The 26,844-nt window shown below is 55.4% G+C and overlaps 2 protein-coding genes across 3 annotated transcripts in view; one reads left to right on the top strand and one right to left on the bottom strand.

Moving 5' to 3' along the window:
• DNAH10 (dynein axonemal heavy chain 10) overlaps positions 1–24,192 on the top strand; it is a 123,332-nt gene extending 99,140 nt beyond the window's left edge. Inside the window, exons 60-79 of the mRNA XM_075996477.1 lie at positions 812–1,029; positions 2,036–2,257; positions 2,504–2,651; positions 3,620–3,899; positions 4,512–4,741; positions 5,679–5,952; positions 12,102–12,206; positions 12,615–12,769; positions 13,428–13,582; positions 15,010–15,193; positions 16,343–16,543; positions 17,209–17,418; positions 17,552–17,647; positions 18,250–18,421; positions 19,195–19,326; positions 19,502–19,713; positions 19,803–19,970; positions 21,328–21,508; positions 22,620–22,765; positions 23,304–24,192. Of these exons, the coding sequence (XP_075852592.1) occupies positions 812–1,029; positions 2,036–2,257; positions 2,504–2,651; positions 3,620–3,899; positions 4,512–4,741; positions 5,679–5,952; positions 12,102–12,206; positions 12,615–12,769; positions 13,428–13,582; positions 15,010–15,193; positions 16,343–16,543; positions 17,209–17,418; positions 17,552–17,647; positions 18,250–18,421; positions 19,195–19,326; positions 19,502–19,713; positions 19,803–19,970; positions 21,328–21,508; positions 22,620–22,765; positions 23,304–23,450 (3,636 nt within the window). The 3' untranslated portion in view covers positions 23,451–24,192. The remainder of the gene's footprint in view (positions 1–811; positions 1,030–2,035; positions 2,258–2,503; positions 2,652–3,619; positions 3,900–4,511; positions 4,742–5,678; positions 5,953–12,101; positions 12,207–12,614; positions 12,770–13,427; positions 13,583–15,009; positions 15,194–16,342; positions 16,544–17,208; positions 17,419–17,551; positions 17,648–18,249; positions 18,422–19,194; positions 19,327–19,501; positions 19,714–19,802; positions 19,971–21,327; positions 21,509–22,619; positions 22,766–23,303) is intronic.
• Positions 24,193–24,300: 108 nt separating this feature from the next.
• Positions 24,301–26,844, bottom strand: part of CCDC92 (coiled-coil domain containing 92) — a 28,898-nt gene continuing 26,354 nt past the window's right edge. For both annotated transcript variants that reach the window (XM_012782157.3, XM_012782158.3), the window contains exon 4: positions 24,301–25,566. In XM_012782157.3, the coding sequence (XP_012637611.2) occupies positions 24,815–25,566 (752 nt within the window). In that variant the 3' untranslated portion in view covers positions 24,301–24,814. The remainder of the gene's footprint in view (positions 25,567–26,844) is intronic.

Raw genomic sequence — 26,844 nt, 5'->3', positions numbered from 1 at the left:
CGTGCTCACAGCTTTGCTGAGAAAACTCTGGCAGGGTGTGGCTTTAAAGAGCATAAACAGTTCCTTTCCCGCCCCCCGATTCATGGCAACCCTGAACCGTATCCCTCACGCAGGTGTGAGCGGGACGGATGGAACCGAGGTCTGGAAGATTTTCAGGCTCTGTGTGAAGGCGTGGGGTAGAGGATGTCGCAGCCGCGCCTGGGCTAGAGCCAAGTTTCTCAGCCACGGTGCTGCTGGCACTGGGGCTGTCCCGGGGTGTGTGGCCACGTCCCCGGCCTCGCCCCCCGAGATGCCAGGAGCCCCTCCTCACCCCGAGCTGTGACACCCAGAAGTGTCTTCCGGCATTGCCACGTGTCCTCTGGGAGGCAAAATCGGCCCCTGTTGAGAACAACCGGGTCAGAGTAACACGTTAGGGCACAGAACACAGAGAACGAGGTTGATTGGATCATTCTGAGTCCACTTGACACTGTCTTGTAACCGGGAATTTTATCAGAACGCTTGGAGCCTGAGTCTGAGAAAAGTTAGACCCAGAGTAGGACCGGTGGTGACCATGTGCTCCTTTGAGTTTGTCACCTACAGCCACAGAGTCACCCTACTGTGGCCTCAGCACAGGTGAAAAGCCGACCGCCCGTGACCTTGGGTGCAGGAGCTTTTGCCACAGACAGTTGAAGGGGACACGAAGGAGCCGCAAGCCTCAGTGTAGCCCACGGTGACCCCGGCACCATCGGTGTGGACGCGCGTGCTGCCTCGAGACCCCTGCACCCCTGCCGCACGGCCCGCCCCCATCCCTGTGCCCGCTGTCTTCACGCAGGTGGCCAGGCTGGAGCGGAATTTCTTCCTGACGAAGCGGGAGCTGGAGCGGATCCAGAACGAGCTGGCGGCCATCCAGAGGGAGCTGGAGGCGCTGGGCGCCAAGTACGAGGCGGCCATCCTGGAGAAGCAGAAGCTGCAGGAGGAAGCCGAGATCATGGAGAGGCGGCTGATCGCCGCGGACAAGCTCATCTCGGGCCTCGGGTCCGAGAACACCAGGTCAGCGCGGCGGGGCCGGCGCCCGTGGCCTGTGCACGCGTGTCGCCGGCGGCCTTCCCTGCCACGGCCGGTGCTTTGTTCCCGTTGTGTCCACGTGACAAGTTCTTATTTTCTTATCACCACGTTTACGGTGGTTGACAGACGTCGCGCGGACTCCCTTTTTATTGGGTGCCGAGTGCTGTTAGTCACGTGACCTCTCAGGGTCACGGAGGCGGACGCGTAGCGGTCCATTCGGCCATCGCCCCTGGGTTTGGGAAGGTTTCCTTCTTGGTGACCTTGAGCCCCTGGGTCCGCCCTGGAGGGGTCTGGAGGCGGAGCCCACGCGTGTTCTGCAGAGGTGCCGTCCAAGGGGCCCCGTGGCGTGTTTGGGCCTGGGCTTCAGGCTGAAGCACGTGGCCTGCTCGGCACCCCCGGGCAAGGCCGTTTGGCCGTAGCTTTTCCGCTGGCTGTGACGGTAGTTTCGAATCTGGCATCTGTAAGCATGGTACGAAAAACGCTGGATTCATCACATCCTTCTATTAAAAGAAAAGAAAAGACTGTAAAATATTGTTTGCTTGTGGGAAACAAACGATTTTCGATATTTCTAGAACCTGAAGGGCTCTGGACATTTACCAGACGAGGCCAAAGGAAACGAGCACTCCCTTTTACTTGGGGGAGAGTTCTGCCCCGTGGGGCCCGAGCTCGTTGGCTCCGCTGGGCCGTTCGCACGTCTCTGATTAGGCGTGCGGAAACAACGTGGTCACTGCTCAATAGATCGCTTTCAGACAAAGTGAGTCCCGCGGACGCTGCCGAGCCCTGGAGTTGAGCTGTCTTTCGAGACCCTGGGAGCGCAGGGGCGGGAAACGGCAAGATGAGCTGGGGCTCTTTGTATGAGGAAGAAGAGCTCAAAAATGTTCCTTCTTGGCCCTGTTAGCAAGGCGTCAAGCCGGTCCTTCTAGAATGTTCCTTTAGACTGTGGCCAGAAGGCGGCAGCTGCTCACCTTGGCCTCCCCCCTGCGCCCGCCAGGTGGACGAACGACCTGGAGGAGCTGAAGCACCGGCGCGTCAAGCTGCTGGGGGACTGCCTGCTCTGCGCCGCCTTCCTGAGCTACGAGGGCGCCTTCACCTGGGAGTTCCGCAACGAGATGGTCAACGAGATCTGGCAGAACGACATCCTGGAGCGGGAGATCCCCCTGAGCCAGCCCTTCCGCCTAGAGAGCCTGCTCACCGACGACGTGGAGATCAGCAGGTGCGCGGCGCCTCCCAGCCAGCCAGCGGGCTGGGGCTGTCGCCGGGGGCCTGGCGGGGGCTGCGGCTGGCGCAGAATGGCAGGCTGGGCGACCGGTCTGGCCCCAGCTCTCCTCCCCGGACCCTGAGGAGGGTCGAACAGCCTGGGCGGATTGGTAGATTGTTCTGGAAGGCCAATCCCACCACCGTCGGCCTTTGGTTCACAACTTGGGGAGACAAATGGACGTCCCTGTGGCTGTCCCTTCAGGTGGGGCTCCCAGGGGCTGCCCCCCGACGAGCTGTCGATTCAGAACGGCATCCTCACCACGCGGGCCAGCCGCTTCCCGCTCTGCATCGATCCCCAGCAGCAGGCGCTCAACTGGATCAAGAGGAAGGAAGAGAGGAACAACCTGCGGGTGGGTGCGCCGCCCCTCGCGTCCGCCCCCACCCGTCCCCAGGAAGGCCCCTCCCAGCCCCCCGCACCTGGCAACCGCCAATCCACTGTTTCCCCATGGACTGGCCCATCTGCACGGTCACACAGATGCACTCGCACGCTGTGTGGCCTTTCGTGCCTGGCTTCTTCCCGCTGAGTGTCCTGCCGCCGAGGTTCACGCGTGTTGGAGCACACGTCAGTGTTCCGTTCCTTCCTGCGGCTGAACGGTAGTCCACTGCGTGGATTTGTCAGTTTGTCTCTCCACCTGTGTGTCGGTGGACACTTGGGTGGTTTCCACTTCCCGAATGTTGTGAAGGACGCTGCAGTGAACACCCGTGTACAGGTTTTTGTGTGGACGTGTTTCCAGTTCTCTTGGGTTTGTACCTGGGAGCAGAATTGCTGGGGCCCTGATCATTTTTTGCTGAACAACAAATTAATGACTTTCAGTTTTACCTTTTCCTTATATTTTTCTGGTCCTTGCTCCCGGGTATTCACATGCTATCGGGGGAAGCCCACTTGAGTCCCAAGGTCAGGGGAACATCTGCCTCTAACATTCACACATGGCGATAATGGGACAAATACTACGAATGCAGGAATTTTCCCTAGACCCCCTCTTCCCTCAGCCTGCCGGAGACCTCTGCAATTGCCAGCCAATCCTAGTCCCCGGTCCGATTCCAGCCCTCGCCCTGTTTCTTAAGGAGGAAGCATTCTAGCTTGTTGAGAGGGGGAGAAGTAAACCCCCTTTCCCTTCCTATCTTCTTTGAATGAGATGCTGCTCTGAGCCTGAACCACATGGATTTCTGGGCTTATATGGGTTACACACCTTGCTGTTCTCTCTCCTCCTTTTTCTTAACACCCCTGGCTGCCCTCAAGTTACGACTCATTCACTCCCACTTCCAAGGCCTTCTCCCCTGCATTTGACATTCAGCGCCTGCATCTCCTCCCCTCCAGGTTGCTTCCTTCAATGACCCCGACTTCCTCAAGCAGCTGGAGATGTCCATAAAGTACGGGACTCCTTTCCTGTTCCACGACGTCGACGAATACATCGATCCTGTGATTGATAACGTCTTGGAGAAGAACATAAAGTTCTCCCAGGGACGGCAGTTTATCATCCTGGGAGACAAGGAAGTCGACTACGACTCGAATTTCAGGCTGTACCTGAACACCAAGCTGGCCAATCCCAGATACGGCCCGTCCGTGTTTGGGAAAGCCATGGTGATCAACTACACCGGTGAGAATGCACGAACCCCCGGGGCAAACGCAGGTGCTTGTCGTGGGGACCACAGCCCCAGGCCCAGGCTTTCCTGGCACGCCAGTCGTGTCGGTCCCACGGTCACATCTCGCCGCGCAGCTCTTCGTGACGATGAGCAACCCCTAGCAGGGTTGGGGCCTTTAGGAGGCCCGGGCGACGCGTCCCGAGGCATGCGGGACCAGACCCTGCTGGGGCAGGGAGTTGTTCCGTGTTTGTGCGTGTCAGCGTACGTGACGCGTCTGGGGCAGGAGGCGGGCAGCACGTCTCGCGTGTCCTAGGGCTGTCGCGCAGCTGCTTAGATGGGCGAGTAGATCTGGGTGCACTTCAGAGCCCCCAGCGGGCGGGGGCCCTGGACTTTATTTTAGCGCGTCTGCCCTTGGTCCACACGCTGCAGAGCAGCGTCACCACTTTGCAGTCTGACCTTTGTCACCTTGCTGCTTTAGAGCGGCGGTCTTGGTAGGACGTGTGTCCCCGTGCCCCCGACGCATGGGCTTAGACCGTGCTCGGCCTGTCCCGCCCGGCGGTGCAGGCCAGACTCAGTGACCGGCCTGTCGGGGCCACAGGCGGCGAGCGCCCCCGTTGCCCCCACAGTGACGCTCAAGGGCCTGGAGGACCAGCTGCTGAGCGTGCTGGTGGCCTACGAGAGGCGGGAGCTGGAGGAGCAGCGGGAGCACCTCATCCAGGAGACCAGCGACAACAAGAACCTGCTCAAGGACCTGGAGGACTCGCTCCTGCGGGAGCTGGCGACCTCCACGGGGAACATGCTGGACAACGTGGAGCTGGTGCAGACCCTGGAGGAGACCAAGTCCAAGGCCACAGAGGTGGAAACCGCGGCGGAAGATGCAGGCGGCGCGGGGCGGGACGGGGTGGGGGACATGCACCCGTCCTCGGAGTGCCTGTGTCCTGGTCTGCTCCGTGAGAAAATCGGGCTCTGAGCTCTCGGGCTCGTTCATGGTCACGGCCTTCGTAGCTGAGGGTTGGGGGGCCGCCCGCCTGTCTCTCGTCGGACTCAGGCCTTGTTTCGCCTGAGGATTTGCCTGATGGTAAAAGGACGCCCCTACTGAGGTGTGCTGTGGGGAGGGGAGTCCTAAAGGTGTTCCCAGGGACCTCTGCGCCCCACGTCAGCCTCTTTCAACTGAGAATGATAGAAAACGCAGCCTTACCTGGCTTATGTAAAAGGAAGTCATCAGCTTAGAAAGCAGAAAAGTTCAGGGCTGGCTTCAGGCACAGCTGGATCCAGGACTTGAAAAAGTACCATCCGGTCTTGGTGTCTCTCCATGTCTGGGCAGGGTCTGCTGGGTTGGCTTCATTCTCTGCCAGCTGTTCACATGACCAGGTCTGGCCTTGTGTCCTCTCAGGTTCAAGTCCAAGGGGACAGGGGAGAATCTTTTCCTGTTCCTATCCTCAAGAGAGTCCGGAGAGTCACTTAAGTCACAAGCCCACCCTGAACCAGTCCCGCAGCCTGGGGAAGCCAGGACTTGACTGGCTGGGTCACTCGCTCCTCCTCTGGCGTTGGGGGGGAGCCCCACATGTGGGACGAAGAGGGGAGGGGAGTGCTTGGGAATGCAAAGGCAGGGACTGTCACTAGAGGGAGCGGGCACCCATCGCAGACACCCACCACGTCTGACGAGGGGCCGGTACCCTCGGTCCCTGCAGTGCCTGGAGGCTCTGACAGCCCCGGGACATCGCAGGCACGTCTTTGCTGTCCCCGGCCACTCGGCCTTCCTGTTCCCAGGGTAACTCGCGCCTCCTCTCCAGGTGTCGGAGAAGCTCAAGCTGGCGGAGAAGACGGCCTTGGACATCGACCGGCTGCGGGACGGCTACCGGCCGGCCGCCAGGAGGGGGGCCATCCTGTTCTTCGTCCTGTCGGAGATGGCCCTGGTGAACTCCATGTACCAGTACTCCCTCACCGCCTTCCTGGAGGTCTTCGGCTTGTCCCTGAAGAAGTCGCTGCCTGACTCCATTCTCTTGAAGCGGCTGAAGAACATCATGGACACGCTGACCTTCAACATCTACAACTACGGCTGCACCGGTGAGCCCCCGCCCCGCCCCCGCCCCGCCCCCGCCGGCAGGATGGGCATGGAGTCGGCGTGTGTGACACAGGGCTTTAAGGAAACTCGACCTGTGATCACGGACACTCGCCACGTGGCAGTCTTTAGTGCGACTATTCGCTCGACAAAGAGGGATGCTTAACCCTTTGCACTTGCTTGCTTTCTTCCCGATCCCTTTATTCTACTCGGGATTTAATTTTTTGAATACCCCAGATTTTACAAAGCGCAGCAGTAGAATAAAAAACTGGAGTTTCTTTTCATGCAAACTTATTTATTTGGATTTTTAAGATATTTCACATTATTGATACAAAGAGTAATTTTAATCTCTATAATTTTTGCTAACTGTGTCGAGTCACACTCGACATCTGAGAGCAAAGGGTTAAAGCATTGATTTTTAAAATAGCTTTATTGAGACATAATTCACATACCACAAATTCACTCTTAAAAATGCACAATTCTATGATTTGTGGTGTATTCAGAGTTGTGCAGCCACTACCCCTAAGTAGTTCTAGAACATTTCCATCGGCCCAGAAATGAAACCCCACACCTGTTAGCAGCCGCTCCCCACGCCCCCAGGCCTCGTCTCCCGCAACTGCCAGTCTGCGGTCTGTCTCTGTGACCTGCTCCGGACGTTTCATGTCGGTGGAATCGCACGGTTTGTGACTTTTCAGGCTGGTGTCCTTCACACAGCTAGTGTGCTCCCGGTTCGTCCGTGCTTGTAGCATGTTATTAGTATGTCATTCCTTTTTATAGCTGAATGATACTCAGTTGTGGGACAGACCACGTTTCGTTTACCCATTCAACAGGTGAAGGGCAGTAGGGTTGTTTCTGCTGTCTGGCTATTCTGATAACGCTGCTATGAACATTCATGCTTGCGTTTCTGTGTGAACATACGTTTTAAATTCTCCTGGGTCTGTATCTAGGAATGGAATTGCTAGATCATAGGGTAACTTTGTTTAACTTCTCAAAGAACGCCACACTGTTTTGCAGATGGCTATGGTATTTTTCAACCCCTAAAGCACTGATTCTAAAAATCTTTTTATCGTGGACAATTTGATACGTATGCAAACGGGAACAGCATAATGATCCTTCGTGGACTCGTCACCCAGCAGTGATCAACTCTGGGTTCGTTTATATGCCACAGCACAGTTCCCTGGCAGCACAGGTCACTTTGAAAATTGGCTGCATATTCATCATTTATAAATATTTCAGTTTGTATCTCTAAAATAGGGGTCAGCAAACTTTTTTTGTAAAAGGCCAAATAGAATATATTTTGGGCTTTGAAGGCTTTGTGGTTTCTGTCACAACTACTCAGTTCTGCCACTATAGGACAAAAGCAGCCAGATACGGAAACGAATGAACATGGCTGTGTTCCAATAAAACTTTATTTACAAATAACAGGCAGTAGGCTGGATTTGGCCCCTGGGCTATGGTTTGCACATCCCTACTCTAAAATATAAGGATTCCTCTTCAAAAATAGACATAATTTCCACTATCATGCCTAAAAATTAATAAATCTATAATATCATTTATCTAGTTTTCAAATGTTCCCAATTGTCTTATAGGTTATTTTTCACATTTGCTTAAATGAGGACCCTGATAAGGTCTATAGACTGTATATATTACAATTGGTCATATGTCACTTGATGTTTTTTTCTCCTGTTGTATTTATTTGTGGAAGGAATCTGCTTGATTGTCTTGCGTTGTTTCCCATAGCCTGATTGCTGGCCTATTGCATCATTGTGGTGTGTTTAAAATGTTCCTCCGTCCCCTATATTTCTTGTAAATTTGTAACAGAGTTACAGTTGGGCAGATCCAGGTTCTGTTTGGGGTAAGAATACTTCATGTGTGGTGTTGTATATTTCTGTTAGGAATCATGTAATTTCTAATTGTCTTTTTCTTTTTTCTGATGTTAGCAGCCAATGAAAAGAATTTTCTAAATCTGTTTGTTTGTTAAGGGTTGCAAATGGTGATATTCTAATTCTTGCAATCATTCTGCATTTATTTTTATCTGAAATGCTTTCTATAAAGAGAAACTTTGATCAATTATATATGGGAAAGGCAGATCAAATGCATGACTCTTCCTTTATTTTTAATTTCTTTAATATTCTTATGAACTCGTGTTTAAGCATATTTAATATGTTTCAATACATTTCAGTAATTGTCCTTATTGATGTTCAAATCATCCTACCTTTGGCCCTTTGGAGCCTTTCCAGGTTGGTTTACAAGTCCTTTTGCTCCACTCTGTAGTCTTGGGCAGTTTCCCTGCTTTCTGGTAGGAAAAGATACACGAGGCACATCGTGACCGTAATCTGCCCCTCACCTGGAATCGGCCATTTATCCAATAGTCCTGGTTCTTTTCTTAGCAAGAAATGGTGTTTAGAGACCAAGATATCAGGTCTATGGGTGCTCAATGCTTTTTCAGTGGATTGAGCTAAGAAATTTTAAAAATGTAACCATAAGTTCATAGTGCACCAGTATCTATCTCCTTTTCTTATGCAAAACCCTGTTTTTTTCTTATTAATACATCAATTTACCCATTTGTTTATTTCACAGCACACACATATACACGCACGCATACACACACAAATAGTCTCAAAATAACAATTACATCACAACTACCACCACTATGATTGCTGAAAACAGTTCAGAATGCATTTTTGTCTCTGAAGGAATACAGTGCTAGTGGAAAGTACAGATGACTGCTTCAGTGTCACTCAGAGTAGTTCCTCTCTGTACACCACCAACTCGATGCCCAGTTATGTTCATGTTTTCATTTTGCCTATGGATTGTTAGGGATTTTTTAAAATTAAAAATTTAGACGTTTTACATGATTCCAAAATCAAGGTACCTTTAGGAAATTCTAAAAAAGAAGTACCTGTTTCAGGATGGACCAAGTGCTCTCCACCCAGGCATCTACCCATGATGATCTTGGGCATTCACCGTATCTTTCTCTTTTTCTTTTTTATTTTTTGAGACAGAGTCTTGCTTTGTTGCCCAGGCTAGAGTGAGTGCCGTGGCGTCAGCCTAGCTCACAGCAACCTCAAACTCCTGGGCTCAAGCAATCCTCCTGCCTCAGCCTCCCGAGTAGCTGGGACTACAGGCATGCGCCACCATGCCTGGCTAGTTTTTTCTCTATATATTACTTGGCCAATTAATTTCTCTTGTGTTGATTCTCCTGTTTTCTGTATCTTGTGTCTTCCTAATTTGTGTTTTGCTCCTTATTTTGGTGCAGTACCTCCTCTAGTAGCTTCCTGAAAAAAAAGGTACATAGTTCGAAAATTTTTGGAAACAATGCACATCTTAAAATATCTTTATTCTACTCTCATATTTGATTAATAGTTTGCCTGGGTATAGAGTTTTTCATTCACATTTTTCCTTTGGCTGTCATTATTGCTCTTGAGAAGTCTGATGTTATTCTAATACTGATCCTTTTTGTAAAGAAGTATCTTACCTTGTTTTTCAAAGATACCCAAAAATTTCACAATGATTTGGACTGGCTTGGACATACTTTCATTCATTGTGATCTGCACTCGGTGGCCCATTTCAACCTGTAAGCCACTTCCTTCAGTCTGCAAACGTTTTTCTTGAATTATTTGATAGTTTCCTTCTCTCTAATTTCTCTATTTTCTCTTTCTGGAACTCCTATTATTTAGATGTTGGACCTCCCTGACTGATTTTCTAATTTTCTTTTCTCTCGCATTTCCCATGTCTTTGTTTTGCTGCTGTTCTCTGGGAAATTTTTTATAAGTTTATCTCCTAATGCTTCTGTTGGGTACTTTATTTCTATCATACTTTTAATTTTCAGGAACCCCTTTTGTTTTACCAATACTCTTTTTTTTTTTTTCCAAAAAAAAATCATTCTGTTCCTGTTTCATAGAGAAACTTAGTTCTCAGAAGATTTCTGTGATGGCTTTCTAAATTTTTCTTGCATGAAATAGGCTCTGCTTCCTGTGAGTGTCTCCCTCCCCTTTGTTTGTTTTGGCATCTGCAGTTCAGTTAGAAGCTTTCATCAAATGTCTGGCGATCCCTGGATATCTATTCAAAGTTAAGAGTGGAACTAGAAAGTTCACTGGGGAGCTCCGTGCTTGGACGGGATTGGCCAGTTTGGGCTTCGCTGGGTGATCGGCTGGGCCGTGTCAAGGAAGGGACGCTCAGATGCCAACATATGTAGTTCTGTTCTCGTGAGACTGCGATAGTCCCTAAGGAAAAATTTCCATCCTCTTCCTAAAATATGAAATCCTGGCTGTCGGCAGTCTGGGCACGGTGTGAGAAAAGGAGGCGGCCGGCGACTGCAACCACCGCTGCGGAGGCTTTCAGTTAAAGGCGTGTTTGCATTATGGTTTCCCTTCACCGGGCCTGGTCCTGCCCGTCCACAGAGACCGTGTTCCGTGTTTTCCGAAGTTCACGGGGAGGCGGGAGGGCCGCGGCGCGGCAGCACGAGAGTGAGAGGGGGGCTGGGCGTGTCTTCCGTGAACTCCCCGTGCTCACCCCCCACTTCCAGAGGCGCCGGAGCTGCCCGTTCCTGAGCCCGTCACGGATTCTGTGGTTCGCTTCTCAGCCGCAGCCCCTCCCTGACGCACGATTCAACTTTTTCAGTTCTGCTAAATCAGTTATCACTTGTCCATCTGTCTTTAGTTGGCAAAATTTTGTTGCTATTGCTTTTCTCCAATTTTCTCAGAGTTTATACTAAGTGTTTTTTTTTTTTTTAAGTCTCATGTTATTTTAGTAGATTTTTGGAAAGGAGTTGGGATATAAACCCAGAGCGGCCGTTTTTAACCGGAAGCCTGCTGCGCAGTGAGCCCCCGAGGGGCTCTGACCAGACACTGTACTGAGAGTGGCATTTCACACGCCACCCGGGGCTGGTGTCCCAGCTTGCTAGGACTGCCATTGGAAAATGCCACAGGCCAGGTGGCTTACACAACGGGAATTTATTCTCTCATAGTTCTGGAGGCCGGAAGGCCACGATCAAGGTTTTGGTGATTTGGCTTCTCCTGAGGACTCTCCTTGGCTTGCAGATGACGATTTTCTCACTGTGTCCTCACGTGGCCTTTCTTCTATTCTATTCTTCTAACGAACCTGGTGGTTTCTTCCCTTGTCTTACAAAGACACTAACCATACTGGATTAGAGTCGACGCTAATGGTGCATTCTAACGTAATCACGTCTTTAAAGACCCTGTGTGCAAATACAGTATATTCTGAGGCACTGGGGCTTAGGGCTTCAACATAGGAAGTTTGGGGGGGGGTGGATATAATCCAGCCCATAACAGTTGGACGGAAAAGAGGTTGTTCCTATAGGGCTCATTTAAGTAGCCAACCCTCCTAACACATCTAGTAGAGTTCAAATTGCAAATTTTGACTTATACGTTGTTTCCCCAGAAACACATTTCTTCTGGTAAAAAAAAAAAAAAAAAGAAGAAGAAATCTAGTATTTTGCATCCATCAATAAAGAGTCTGTCAATGGAGTGTGCTTCCTCTACAATAGAGGTTGCAAAGCCCCAGCCAGCAGTCCAGATCTGGCCCACAACCTCCTTTTGTCAATAAAGTTTTATTGGAACACTGCCATACTCTTTTGTATACATATTGTCTCTGGCTATTTTCTCACTACGATGGCAGAGTTGGGTAGCTATGATAGAGACCACCTAGATTGCAAAGCCTAAAATATTTACTGTCTGGCCCTTTACAGAGAGTTTGCTGGCATCTCTTCTAGACTATAATGGACTGAGTCAGGCAAACCACCAGCGCTCGGGGGAGAAGCTGGCTCTGTGCCCTTGTTCTGTCCTCACTTGATTTTCCACCCTACTGTCCTCTTCCCAGGAGGGTGTGATGAGAACCTCCCGTAGACATGGCCATTTCAGTTGCATGCAAATGAATGTCCCTATGGACTGCACTCGGGCATGACCTCTAAGTTGAACCCATCTTTTTTTTTAATACGTGTGCACCCTCATGCCCAGCCAAGCCCATCTTTTTTGCATTTAGACAGTCATGGACATTAGGTGCAAAGAGGGCTAAATGCATGCACTTTGGGTGTTTCATTTCATTCCTCTTAAATTTAAGCATATTGTACGTAAGCAACTCAGTTTTTAAAATGATTTTTTTAAATCAATACCCATCTGGTGTTTCCCTACAGGGTTGTTTGAGAAGCACAAGCTACTCTTTTCTTTTAATATGACTATCAAGATAGAACAAGCAGAAGGGAGAGTCCCCCAGGAAGAATTAGATTTCTTTTTAAAAGGTAATGGATTTGCCCGATTTTATTCTTCCCAATTTCCTTGACTTATGTGGTATGTGTATGTAAGTTTGTTCATTAAAACAACCAACAACAAAAATTCTCCGTAAAACTTGGCTTGCGACAGCACTGCCTTATTAAGTGTTCCAGTTGATGATTCCAGCCTGGGCAGGGGGCTGGCTGGACTGGGAGCACCCAGCCTTGGCCTCGGCGCTACCCTGAGGCTGGGTGCCACAGCGGAGGCTGAGCGCCAGCTTGGGGTCACTGGCGGTGACAAGGGCCAGCTGGGGCCGCCTTCTCTTGCCGGTCTCCTCCTTGGGAAGTGGCTTTTCCCAAGAGTGAGGGAGTCAAAGTGTACTAAGCTGCCCGCTTTGCATGGGCAGCACGATGGCCACTGCTTCCCTCTCCCGCTAGGAAACATCTCACTGGAGAAAAGCAAATGGAAAAAGCCCTGTGGGTGGCTGTCCGACCAGGGCTGGGAAGATATCATCCTCTTGTCAGAAATGTTTTCAGAAGACTTCGGGCGACTTCCTAGTGATGTTGAGGATAATCACACGGTCTGGCAGGAGGTGAGCTCGTGTCCTTCTCCTCCTCCTCTCCTGCCCGACCCGCCAGCGATCTCCAGACTTAGCCTGTGGCCTCGCCCCCCCCCCCTACTCGAGAACAGACTCCTCTGAGTGACACATTCAGGGTGTAATCCATGCCCTCCGACGCCCCCTCCTCTGCTAACGCAGCTAGCTGTGCGGGAGAGCCTTCCATCGGTCTGTCCACCCATCCATCTGTCCGTCCATCCATCCATCTCTCTGTCCATTCACCCATCTGTCTGTCCATCCACCCGCACACCCATCCATCTGTCCATATGTTCATCCATCTGTCCATCCGTCCACCCACCCATCCATCCATCTGTCTGACTGTCCATTCATCCATCCCTCTTTCCTTTCGTCCATCTGCCCGCCCATCCATCCATCCGTCCATCTGTCTGTCCAGGAAATACTTGTTGAGCACGCACCCTGCATCATGTCCCCTGAGGGGCCGTGGAGACTGAGATTCAGCTTCTGTCTCAAGGTTACGGCTCCCAGGGTGGAGCGTGACAGAGCCGACTACATGAGTCCACACGCCTGCAGAGTCCCTTCCCTTCCCAGTGGGTTCTGGCGACTTCGCGTGACAGTGAGGGGTCTGTGTCATCTCTGAGCTGAGCCCACAGTGAATATGCTTTGCTTTTCCCAGTGGTATGACGTGGACTCACTCGAGCAGCTTCCGTTCCCCTTGGGTTATGACAAACACATCACCGCCTTCCAGAAGTTGCTTATTTTGCGCTGTTTCCGTGTGGATCGCGTGTACCGGGCAGTGACCGACTACGTGACCGTGACAATGGGAGAGAAGTAAGTGTGCTGTTTTATCTGCCCCTTCCTGTGGGGCAGACGGTCTAACATCCCTCCCACCTGGGCACCCAGAGAGCCGCAGCTGGCAGCTCCCGAGAGGACGGCCGCAGCCCTGCCCTCGAGCCGTATTTGGCAGCTGGCCCAGCACAGCGCCATTCAGCAGAAATCGATGTGAGCCACGTCTGTAATTTCAAATGTTCTAGTAGCCACGTTAGAAAAAAAAACAGTTAAAGCTAGTTTTAATAACATATTCTATTTAACTTGAATATATTAAAATATCATTTTAATGTATAATCGATATAAACACGATTGAGATATTTTACATGCCTTTTTCTTTGGTATTAAGTCTTCAAAATCCTGTGTGCATTCACACTGACAGCACGTCTCGATTGGAACTGGCCACATTTTACATGCCAAGCAGCCACACGTACCGCGTGGCCACCATTCTAGGCAGCGTCGCTCTAGCTCGGGGCACGAAGCCAGACAGACAGCCGGGGGGGAAAGAGGGGTGCGGCAACTCAGATACGCCTTCACAGCCAGTGGGCCGTGCGAGTGACTACGTGAAGCTGGGTGTGTCTTGGGCCAGAGGGCAGCTGCCCTTAGTACCCGGCGACTGATACCAGGTGACTGATACCCAGAGTGGCTAAATCCTCTGACTCCTCCAAGGAAGCTAGAAATTCAGATTCTTACATGAAACCTCCCAGTCTTTATATGTTGGTAACTAATTTTTTTTTGAGGCAGAGTCTCACTTTGTTGCCCAGGCTAGAGTGAGTGCTGTGGCGTCAGCCTAGCTCACAGCAACCTCAAACTCCTGGGCTCAAGCAATCCTCCTGCCTCAGTCTCCCGAGCAGCTGGGACTACAGGCATGCGCCGCCATGCCCAGCTAATTTTTTTCTATATATTTTTAGTTGGCCAATTAATTTCTTTCTATTATTAGTAGAGATGGGATCTTGCTCTTGCTCAGGCTGGTCTCCAACTCCTGACCTCTAGGGATCCTCCCGCCTCAGCCTCCCAGAGTGCTAGGATTACAGGCGTGAGGCACCGCGCCTGGCCAGCAACTAATATTTTAAAAAGCCCGCAAAGCTGAACGTGCAGACCATTCAGGACAGGCCTGTGGCACCGTTGCCGTGGAACCTCCGGGTTTCATGCGGAGAGCACGCCCACCCGCAGGGCCCGCCGAGGCACCCGGCTCAGCACGCGTGTGCGGAGTGTGCCGGGGGAGGCCGAGGAGGCCCTGCCCTCCTGCAGCTTACATCCAGGCTGGGGGGCGTGCACGGGAGGTGGATTCTAGAGCAAGGAGGGCTGGGCGGAGCCGCGGCAGGTGGGAGTGAGAGGACCTGGGTCCTGAGCGGAGGCAGCGCTGGCCGGCGGGCCGGCCCCGGCCGGGAGCTGTCCTCCTGGGAGGGCTGATTCCGCGTCTCCGCCAGGTACGTGCAGCCGCCGATGATCAGCTTCGAGGCCATCTTCGAGCAGAGCACGCCGAACTCGCCCATCGTGTTCATCCTCAGTCCCGGCTCGGACCCCGCCAGCGACCTCATGAAACTGGCCGAGCGCAGCGGCTTTGGAGGAAACCGCCTCAAGTTCCTTGCGATGGGTCAAGGTCAGGAAAAGGTAATTTGCTGTTGGGAGGAGCGAGCTGTGCCCTTCGGTGAGGTCCCTGGCCTGTTTAGAAAGGAGCTAACCTGGTCTTAAGATGAGAGTCCCGCTCCGCGCACGAGCTGGATGCCTTCGTGGTCTGCGGAGCAGTGAGCGAATGCTGGAAAGGTGACGGTGTTAGCAACGATAGTGGCGATCTCACAACCTCCTGTGCTCTTGTGCCCCGCTGTTTTCAAAGTCCTTTTGCACCAGTCGTTACTACGCTGGGTCCCTGCAGTGTCCCCGCTGTGGGTCAGGGTCACGCTGCCCCAGCTGCGTGGCGGAGGAAGTGGGCCGTGTGGGACAGAGCCGTAGCGCGAGCCAAGTCCCCCTGGGCCAGGCAGCTCTCTGTGCTCCGGCGCCTCTCTGTGCCGCGCCGCACCCTGCCAGAGCCTGCTACCCAGGCGTGGCAGGCAGGCACGGGGCTGGAGGGAAGAGCCCGTAAGTGCGATGGCCACATGCGGGGGCGCTGGGTCAGCAGCGCCGCCTGGCAGCCCCGGCTTGGCTGGGCACCGTCCGAGGCTCCGGGCGAGCCCCTGCTGCCGCAAGCCCACCTGTGACAGGGGAAGGTCACACCCGGGGGGCCAGCCAAGGGCACCAGCCAGGCGCAGCCAGCTCTCTCGAACCACAAAACTGAGATTAGCTATCGTAATGTCAGCGCTTGTTTACGTTTTAAGCCATTTCAAAGGCCAGGGTTTGCTTGTCTGGACTTTGAGTTACATTTGGGAAGGGACACTGCGATTGTTCTCTGTGCTCAGGGCCCGTAAGTTCCTAAGGTGGCGGGATCGGTCCCACTTGCCGCTGGGTTTGAGCTGGTCTCCCACAGCCCTGCTCTGGGGGTGCCCGGGGTGCGGCGTGACCGTGAGGAGGGCTGGAGCTCTCGGGGCTGTGGAGGCCGATGGGTGCGGGCCGCTCGTCCGTCCTCCGGGCCGCACGCAGCCCAGCGCACACAGGCGGCCTCGGGGCTCCCCCTGGAGCTCCTGGGTCACCGGCTTGCTTCTGGCTTCTGCTGGAGTGGGCTGTCACTTCTCTGTGACACTCTGCGTGGGGAGTGGGTCTCTGGAGAGCCAGGGTTGCTGTGGCTTTGGGACTGCAACGCCTCCCCCCACCGCTCTCCCCGCGCAGGTGGCCCTGCAGCTGCTGGAGACGGCGGTGGCTCGCGGGCAGTGGCTGATGCTGCAGAACTGCCACCTCCTGGTCAAGTGGCTGAAGGACCTGGAGAAGTCCCTGGAACGGATCACCAAGCCCCACCCTGACTTCCGCCTGTGGCTCACCACGGACCCCACGCGGGGCTTCCCCATCGGGATTCTGCAGAAGTCCTTAAAGGTCTGGCTCCAGGACAGACGCCAGGGCACCTGCAGCTCTGCTCCTCAGATCACTGCCCTGTCGCCGTGGGCGGGGGTGGGGCGTAAATAAAGCTCAGGGTGCACCAGGAACCTGTGGATGCCCCCCTAATCCCGCCCCCCCCCCAGAGGAGCCGCTGTCTTGAGCCGGGGCTGGGACCCCAGGCCTGCCCTCGCCGCTGGGGCACATGTCCCTCACGGTCCTAGGTCAGTTTCGTGCACTTCATGTTGCCTGAACCCCCTTCATCGCCCACAATCGGCCCACCCCGGCCTGTGGTGGCTGTGTGCAGAAGTTTCCAGTGGTGTCCGTGCCTCATTTAGTCTCCAGGGAGTCCCTTTTGGAGAGGTTTCGTCATTGCCCTCTGGCAGGTGGAGGGGGACGTAACTATTACACTGTCCTTTTATACTTGAGGACCCCACAGTTCACAGAAGGGTCAGAGAATCTTCACAGAGTCACAGCAAGCAGGGACAGAGCTAGAACAGCATCTAGACCTTTCACGTCTTGGTCTGGGCCTGCCAAGACTCGGGCTGTTGGGGACTAGGACAGGCGGCTCCGTGAAGAGGAAGGAAAGCCGGGAGCCCGAGTTTTGCACCTGCTCGCGGCTGTAGCCGCGTCTCCACCGCCGTCCGTTTTCTTCTCCTCTGAAGGTTGTCACGGAGCCGCCCAACGGGCTGAAGCTGAACATGAGGGCCACGTACTTCAAGATCTCGCACGAGATGCTGGAGCAGTGCCCGCACCCGGCCTTCAAGCCGCTGGTCTACGTGCTGGCGTTCTTCCACGCCGTGGTGCTGGAGCGCAGGAAGTTCGGCAAGATCGGCTGGAACGTGTACTACGACTTCAACGAGTCCGACTTCCAGGTGGGCACCGGCGGCTGCGCCACCCTGCCCGCCAGGCCGCCCCTGGCGCGGGGGTGTCGCCTCCTTGGCAGCGCAGAGCTGGATGGGAGCGGCTGCAGGGTGTGCGTCACCGAGCCTGCTCCGCCCTTCCTAGGTCTGCATGGAGATTCTGAACACGTACCTCACGAAAGCCTTCCAGCAGCACGACCCCAGGATCCCGTGGGGCAGCCTCAAGTACCTCATCGGCGAGGTAGGGGCGCCGGGGCGGCCGCGCGGGGCGGGGGCTGCTGCCTCGCCGTCCTCTTGCTCCCTTCCGCCGAAGGCCCCTCAGGTCTCCGGGAATTCACGCCGGGTCCTGGTGGTTCTCTGTCCTGCATGAGCGCCATTCACACGGCGTCTCAGGCCAGGCACCGCGAGGACCTGCCCAGCCAGGCTCAGGTCCATCGTCGGGCACGGCGGCCACCACTACACGGAGCTCCCGGGAAAGCCCCGCTGGCCTGCACGCGGTCCGATGCTGACGTCAGTTCCGGAGACAAGAGTGGCTTCTGGCTTCTTGGGCTTTGGCTTTTCGGTGGTTTAGTGTGTTTGGGTGATTTCCCCAGGGCCTCGTGAAGGCCACTCACTACCTCGGGCTCCGTTCCTGGGGAAGCCGCAAAGCCACCATGCGATCAGTGAACAAGTGCCCTCGCACACGCCGGCTCGAAAGTTTATTCGCGGCGACAAGTTTGAGCTGCACGGCGGCTGGGCTGCCGGAATCTCACCAAGGGCAAGTTTGGTCTTGCTCCTTGAGCAAGGGGCCCGGGGTGCACACGCCAGGCCTGCCCCGGCTGGCTCCGACCCCTCGGATTTCAGGTCATGTACGGAGGACGGGCCATCGACAGCTTTGACCGCCGCATCCTGACCATCTACATGGACGAGTACCTGGGAGACTTCATCTTCGATACTTTCCAGCCCTTCCATTTCTTCTGGAACAAGGAAGTGGACTACAAAATCCCTCCTGGTGATGTGAAGGATAAGTTTGTGGGTGAGATTTCTCAGATATGAAAAAGTATTTTGTAGCACTCTAGGAGGCCGAGATGGGTGGATTGCTCAAGGTCAGGAGTTTGAAACCAGCCTGACCTAGAGTGAGACCCCATCTCTACTATAAATAGAAAGAAATTAATTGGCCAACTAATATATATAGAAAAAATAAGCTGGGCATGGTGGCAGATGCCTGTAGTCCCAGCTACTCGGGAGGCTGAGGCAGGAGGATTGCTTGAGCCCAGGAGTTTGAGGTTGCTGTGAGCTAGGCTGACGCCACGGCACTCACTCTAGCCTGGGCAACAAAGTGAGACTCTGTCTCAAAAAAAAAAAAAAAAGTATTTTGAAGGCGATTTCTAAGGGAGACGACACATTTAAACTGTTCAGTTTCTGCAGTTGTCTCGGCAGCTCTTGTGACCCTTCTGCTGCTGGGGGCCATGGCTTGGCCAGGCGTGGTCTGTGAACCTGCCAGGCAGCCCGCCAGGCTCCTCCTGGCCTTAGCGCTGACAGAGGTAGTTCAGAGTTAGTCCTGGACCACGGTAGCATATCCGCTTCCATCTGGAAGGGCAGCGTGGCCGCCAGGAAGCTCACGGAACCGTTTTCATAAACAATAACATGCAGCTGGACTGGGCGTGGTGGTGCAGAGTTTTTAATTAAACGTGTGTTACCCACTAAGCTGCGGAGATTAGTCTTGCACGTGTGGGGACTTTTGAGGCCGTGGGCCCTCCGAAATCACAGGTGGCTTGACGCTGTCACCTCTGTTCCCCGCGGTCACAGAAGCCATCGAGGCCCTCCCGCTTGCCAACACGCCCGAAGTGTTTGGCCTTCACTCCAACGCCGAGATCGGCTACTACACGCAGGCGGCGCGAGACATGTGGGCGCACCTGCTGGAGCTGCAGCCTCAGACGGGTGAGTCTCCGCAGGGCTGCGTACTCCGATCAGGGCTCCCGGCGCCCGCACGGGTGCCCCTGGTTGGTTCCCGGAGCCGTCCCGTGTCGCTGTGCCCTTCCCAGAGCCGGGAGGCTCCGGAGGCCCTGCGCCGCACGCAGACGACTTGCTCTCTCTAAAAAGCGTCCTGTTTCAGGGGAATCCAGCAGCGGCGTCAGCCGCGATGATTACATTGGCCAAGTGGCCAAGGACATAGAGAACAAGATGCCCAAGCTCTTCGACTTGGACCTGGTCAGGAAGCACCTGGGCGCCGTGATCTCGCCCACGTCCGTGGTGCTGCTGCAGGAGCTGGAGCGCTTCAACAAGCTCCTGAGGCGCATGACCAAGTCTCTGGCCGAGCTGCAGAGGGTGAGCGTGATTCTGGCGTGCGGACGCCTGCCTCCGTGCGGTGCCCGGTGTCTGACGCAGCCTCGCCCGCTTGCCCTTGTCCCCCGTAGGCCTTGGCTGGAGAAGTTGGAATGAGCAGTGAGTTGGATGATGTGGCCAGGGCGCTCTTTATTGGGAGTATCCCTAACATCTGGAGAAAGCTGGCCCCCGACACCTTGAAGACCCTTGGAAACTGGATGGTCTACTTCCTGCGGCGGTTCAGCCAGTACACGCTGTGGGTGAGGGATCCTGCACTCCCTGCCTGCCAGCTCGAGGGTCAGCGTGGACTCCCCCAACCCCCCACACCCCACCCCGTCCCCAGGGGAACCTCCGCTACAGCTTATTGGATGCTCTAGAAACGTTCTCAGATTCTATAAGCAGATCTGTATCTTCTGTTTTTCCTTTTCTGTTTTTAAGACTTTTTTTTTTCTTTTTGTCCCGGCTAGAGTGTAGTGGCATCATCATAGCTTGCTGCAACCTCAAACTCCTGAGCTCAAGCGATCTTCCCACCTCGGCCTCCCAGAGTGCTAGGATTATAGGCGTGAGCCACCGCGCCCGGCCTGTTTTTAAAACTTCAAAGTATACTATACACACTTGATTATGTTATCTGAGCGTATCTCTTGGCAATTGTTCCATATTAGTACATATAGATCTAACTCATTCTTTTTAGAATATTACACTTTATTCATATTCCATATCCTTCCGCCTACAATGGATGTTTAGGTGGTTACTGTATCTTTTTTTTTTTTTTTTTTTTTTGCTGGTACAAACAACATTCTGATGCGCATGCCTATGAATATGCATGAGCATATTCCGTGGGCAAATTCCACCACTGCGGTTGGATCAGAGAGTGTATGCATTTCAACTTTTGGTGGGTCGCATCAGATGGCTCTCTAGAGAAGTTGAAACCACAGCATGCGAGAGGGGTGGGGGGTGTTTCTCTCCTCGCCCTTCTGCGACACTGTGCATCCCTAATGTTCTGGATCACTGCCTGCGTGACAGGCGAGAGACGGCATCCACTGTTTTGCTCTGCATTTCCTCAGCTATGGGGAGGCTGAGTCACACGCTTACGTTTTGTTTCTTTTTCTGTGAACTGTCTTTTCACATCTCAGTGTCATTTTTACGGAGGTCGCCATCTTTTCCATTCATGTTTGAGAGCTCTTTGTGTGTCAAAGACATTAGCCCTTTGTCTGCTGGCGTTGCAAATATTTCTCCCAGCTTGTCACAAGTCTTGACTTTGCTTATGCTGTTTTCTCCGTAGAAAAGGTTTAAATTTTTATGTCGTCAAATGTATCGGTCTTTAATTTTTTTTAATGGCTTCTAGGCTTTGCATTTCCCACTCTATGACTATGAGGACATTCACTGGAGATCTGATTCAGTACTTTTGTGGTTTTATTTTTATGTCTAAATCCTTGATCCATCTGGACGGGATCAGTTTGCTTTTCCCAAGTGGGCTGCCGACGGTGCCGACACCATCGTTTTGCAACCAGGATGAAATGCGTGTTTCCCCACGAGCCGCACTGCTACGGCCAGCGTGGGCCCTGGCGTGAGTGGGCAGTGCTGGGCGCCCACCACGTGCCTCCCCTCTCTCTCCAGGTCACCGAGAGCGAGCCCAGCGTGATGTGGCTCTCGGGGCTGCACATCCCGGAGTCCTACCTCACGGCCCTGGTGCAGGCCACCTGCCGGAAGAACGGCTGGCCTCTGGACCGTTCCACCTTGTTCACGCAAGTGACCAAGTTCCAAGATGCAGACGAAGTGAATGAGCGGGCAGGACAAGGTACAGGGAGCTTGTTAAGGGCCACAGGCTCTCATTTGGGGTTTCTGTCCCCGAGGCATCCTCAATTCAAAGGGATGAGGACAGGGTGCACCAGGCCACGTCGGAAAGCCAGACTGCTGCAGATATGTGTGTGCACTGCCCGTGCCTTGCCAGCCCTGCGGGTGAACACCTAAGTCTCTCTTTCACCTTCTCCCTTGAGATCCGGGCTGCTTGGGGCAGACGGAACCGCGTTCACTCTGCTCCTCAGTGGGGAATGAGCCCCGAGGCCAGAAGCTTCCTTGCTGAGCATTAGGTCGCGGGGTGGCTTCCCTGTGAACTTTGATGGGGCCGGGGGCACGGGCGCCAGAGCGCAGTGTGGAGCTGCTTGGTGGGAACCATTAAATTATGCTGTCACCTCAGGTCCCTTAGACGTCGGTTACTGACTCTGCGAATCATAGCTGGAGACGATTGTTTCCCGGGGCATGTTGTCCCAGAGGCCATTTGACTGCAAGGAACAAACGCGCTCCTGAGCTAGCTCAGGGAGCAGGGCTCTCCGTAAAGACTCGGGGCCTCTCACGGGTCCCAGCTGCGGGAGTCCCGCTGGCTCTCGGGGGAACGGGCAAGTGTCCGGGCTGCCACTCACTCTGGGGCCAAAGGATCGTCCTCTCCTCTGCTGCTCTGTGCGTCCGCTGGGCCCTCTTCCCCAGAGCCAGCTCTCTCCCCGCAAGGCTCAGCTTCCCAGTGCCGAGCCGCCTGGCTCACGGGGAGCTGGGGCTGCCGTGGTGCCCACTGACTCTGCCGCTTGTCTTTGTAGCCTGAGGGCCCAGGTGATCTGCGTCGGATGCCTGATGCCACATTCTCGGGGAGCGGGGAGGATCTGACGGGCCCTGCTGGGGAGAGACGCCCCTCGTCCACCTTCTGGGGCCACAGGGAACATCATGGGGTCTGCAGTGTCTCCTGTCTGCACTGTCCCCCTAGAAAGGGAAGGTGGGCAGGACAGAAATGATGGAGAAAGGCCTGGGTGTGTGTTCCCCTGGCACCTCGGGAAGGGGGCTTGTCGGTGGCCTGTGTGCGCGTGGCAGCCGGCAGCGGGCGCCTCCGCACACAGCCGGTCTCTTCCCCGTACCTCTAGGGTGCTTTGTCTCGGGACTGTACCTGGAAGGTGCCGACTGGGACATAGAGAAGGGGTGTCTGGTCAAGAGCAAACCCAAGGTGCTGGTTGTGGACCTGCCTATCCTCAAGATCATCCCCATCGAAGCCCATCGCCTCAAGCTGCAGGTGAGGCTGGCTCCCTCGGCTCCGGCTCTGGCCCCAGCACCACGGCAGTGATGGCAGGGGTGGTGTCAGGTGGCTGGGGTGGTGTCCGGTGGCTGTGCCTTTTAAAACGGGGGCTCTTAACCTCTGTGGGCCAGGGAAGCCTTGGAGATGTGACAAAAGCTGTGGCGCCACTTGCAGCAAGATGCACAGAGGCACATGTGTGTGATCATTCCACAAGTGCCAGGTTCCAGTTTAGACCCTGTGGTCTAGACTAAGGAGAGACTCCCGCCCGTGTGACACTCGGCGACATGGCTTGGATTACAAAGTGGTCACACCTGGTGTGGACAGCAGGCGCTGTCTACTTCGCTCTGGCTGGGACCCTGGCACTGTCAACACGAGTGTCTGTGTGAGCCCAGTCCCCACTGGCTGGGCAGGGGACGGCCGAGCAGGGAGCCTCGGCCACGCCTGCGTTCTCGGCGCAGCCTTGCTCGAGGCCCCGCCCTCAGGTTAGTGAGCCTTCCCTCTCCCCGGGGGCTTCTCACCTGCCTTTCCCTTGCAGAATACCTTCCGGACCCCCGTGTACACCACCTCCATGAGAAGGAACGCCATGGGCGTTGGCTTGGTCTTTGAAGCCGATCTCTTTACCACGAAGCACATTTCTCACTGGGTGCTACAAGGGGTGTGCCTCACCCTCAATTCCGACTGACCGCCGGGCAGAGAAGGCTGGACACTGAACCCCAGTCTGGTGGCGGCGGATGCTCTGGGGACCGGCGGAGGACGGTGATGTCCGCTGTCATTTCTTGTGGTCTCTCAAGGGGCAGGAGGGAACTGACAATGATCTTCCTTACATTGGAAATCAGTTATTTAAATCTCTCTTCATACAAATTAACCCAAATGTTTTTTTTAAACTCCTTTCTTTAGGACTCTATATATTCAAAAAGTAAATACTAGAGAGCATTTCAAGAGGTGTTGTTTTCATTCTCAGAGGAAACATTTGACTAAGCAGAAGTGCCTGGCCCAAGTGACAGTCCTAATGTCAATTTCTGAAGGGGCGTTTGACAACCCGGGTCTGTCTCTCCTTTTTGGCAAGAGCTGTCCACTCAGAAGGTGGAGGCTGCTGGGGGCGGGATTTCAGGCAGAGCCCAGACCCCCAGCTGGTGGCAGGCTGGCCTGACGGTGCACAGAGCAGAAGTGGCCAGGCTCACTGCAGTCACTTCTCCCCATTCCAGAAATCTCTGGCCCCAGCTCCTTTGGCTCTGACCTGCCAGTGTGGCTGCTGAGCTTGGGTTTAATTCCTGCCTGAGTTGCTCCCCCAACCTGCCTGAGTTTGTGTGGGGTCAGGCACAGCCTTGGAACCTATAGCCACTGGACGCCCCTTCCCTCTGTGTACCATGAGGCTGGCCGGTGGCGAGGGGTGGCTGGGCTGAGGACAGAAGGGTGGTGAGAAGGTGGTAGTCACCGCTGGGGACCTGCTATTTCTCCGTCTCTCCACAATCTCCTTCCAGCCCTCCCTCAGGTGGTTTAATGAAAGACACAAAAAACAGAAAGAAGGCAGGTTTAGAAAATAAAGTTTGTTGGGATCTTAAACATTTTGGATAAACCTAACAAAAAAAAATATGAACACACATTCAGGTTGCGGTGCTTTGCGGAGCATCGTCATCTTATTTAGTTCCTTGAGCTACACACACAGCTGCTCGGTGGTGGGCGCCGCGCGGGACGGGGCTGTCGGGGGGGGGGGAGCGGGGCTGCTTGGGACGGGCTGCCCTGGAGCCCAGGGGAGGCTGGCGTGTGTTGCCCGGACTTTGCGGTTCGGCGTGAGGCTGTGTCGAGCAGAGCACGGCCGGGCGCGGGCGCGCTTCACGGACGCGGAGTGGGTAGAAGCAAGCGACCGGCACGCAGGTGTCTGGCCGCGGCTGGGGACTGCGTCTTCTGTAGCAGGGCTCGGTCGTAGTCTGGTGTAAGAGGGCAAGAGGAGGAGAGTCGGACAGGTCTGAAAACAATTTGGCATGCGTGGGGCAAAACAAGAGTGCGGCTGAGCTTCCTAGCAGTGCTCACGGTGCGCGCGGCGGCTCACACAGTTCTGTCCGTGCCGGGCTGCTTCCGCGCCGCCTTGCCCCCGTTCACCTGGTCCACCGCCAGCGTCTCCACCTCGGGCTGCGCCGGCGCCGGCGGCGGGGGCGGGGCCGCGTGGTGGATGCGGTGGGCCACCCCCACGTGGGCCTTGTGCTGCTCGCCGCTGCGCTCGGAGGCGATGGGCGGGATGAGCGGCCGCTCCCTGAGGTGCACCTCGGCGGACTCCCGGGCCAGCAGGAACGGCGTGGGGTCGGGCATGGCGTCCACCGGTTCCCGCAGGAGCAGCTTCCGGCTCTCGGCCCCGAGTCTGTAGACCTCCTCGAACTCCGGGTGCAGGGGCGCCGACAGGCTCTTCTTCATGCGGCGGCGCGGCGTCTCGGGCAGCCTGTCCTTGGGGGGCGCCGGCTTGTAGCTGGCCAGCACGGGGCTCCCCGACGGGCTGGCGTCCGAGGTCCCGCTGGAGCTCGCCAGCTTCTTCTTGGCGGCGTGCAGCTGCGCCGTCAGGTAGGCGACGGTGCCCGCGCGCTGCTCCAGCTCGCCCGACAGCAGGCTCAGCGCGTGGCTCTTGGCCTTCAGCTCCTCCAGGTACTTGCGCTCGCGCTCGCGCAGGGTGTGCTCCAGCACCGCGGCCGCCGCCGCCTTCTGCTCCAGCTCCCGCAGCAGCTCCGCGTTCTCCGCCTCCCTGGCCTTCAGCTGCGCCTCCAGCGCCTCGCACCGCTGCTGCAGCTCGCCGCTTCTGGAACACCCATCTAGGAGAAGCAGAGGAGCCAGTGAGGGGCGGCGACGGCGCGGGCAGGCCGGTTGCCAGGCCCGCTCCGGCCCACAGCTCTGGCTCAGCGCGCGGGACCACGACTCCACACTGCGCAGCGCTCAAGGCCCAGCAGGCAGCCTCAGAGCTGAGCTCACCGGCACTCGGACTGCGCCGGCCCGGCCGTGTCTGCTCGGGTGGTGCTTACTAATTGCCTGCTGCAGTCAAAGCACTGTTTTGAAACTCAAATGCAGAAAGAATCCTCCGCGTCTAGAGCACAAAAACTCTGCAGCTCAGAGGCGCAGGAAGGTCAGGCTGTTGCCTTTCCTTTGCTTCCGGTCTCCTCTCACTGCCTTTTGTCCTCACTCGCTCCTGCTCGGACAGGGAGGCGTCCTTGGACCCGCACCCACCCTGACACCAGCCGTCCCTCTGTGCCTGCCCCCACCCCACCCACAGCCACACGTCAGCCTCCCCCCTGCTCCCGCTGCTGCAGTGACTGGCAGGCCTGTCCCCAGCCACCTGCGCCTCACACCTGCTGGCTGCACTTAGCGCCTTTGGCTCTGGGGCCGGTGCCACCACCCTGCTCATCCTCACTGCCTGGCTGGCCTTCCTCCTCACCTGGGCCCCAGGACATCCTTTCTAGATTCTTCCTTACTGATAGGGAACTCACCTTCAGCGTCCACTCCCCAGTCAGGGTCCTGAGCTCCAGTTCTGCCAGTGATGCCAGACACATCCCTCAACTCTAGACAGCCGCTCCCCTTCCCCCTCCATCTTCCTGCCAGACCAAACCCAGATGTTCTGCGGCCACCTCTCGCCCTTCCCTGCCCTCTGCGTGTGTCCGGCAGCGCTCCGGGACTCATCCCTGCTCTGACCCCTCCCTGCGCCCGCCTCCTGGCCGTGCTGCAGCCCCTCTGTCTTCCCTCCACTCCATCTAGCAGTTAGCAAGAGCGGCCACCCTCTAAACGTTCTCCTCCCCCGTTCACAGATGGCTCCTCGGTGTCCCGCGGCACCCACCCCACACAGGCAGCGCCCGCCGCCCGAGCCCGCCCCTCGCTCTGTCTTCAGCTAACTTCCTCCCTGGCCTAACTCCAGATGCGCCCAGTCTCCTCGGACAAAACTCACCAGCCCGTGGGCTGTGCTGGACGTCCCCCCGAGCCTCTGTCTGACTCTCCTGCATTCGCACCTGCCCGAGCTGCGGCTTCTGGGACACACTGCCAGCCAGACCTGGAGCTTCCCGAGGCCCCGCGGCTGCCCTGACTGGTTTTGTGCGGGCACATGG

The sequence above is a fragment of the Microcebus murinus genome, chromosome 22 (assembly GCF_040939455.1).
Source record: "Microcebus murinus isolate Inina chromosome 22, M.murinus_Inina_mat1.0, whole genome shotgun sequence".
Lineage (NCBI taxonomy): Eukaryota > Metazoa > Chordata > Mammalia > Primates > Cheirogaleidae > Microcebus > Microcebus murinus.
Note: the sequence above shows the minus strand (reverse complement) of the source record. Positions and strands in the feature narration are given on the sequence as shown.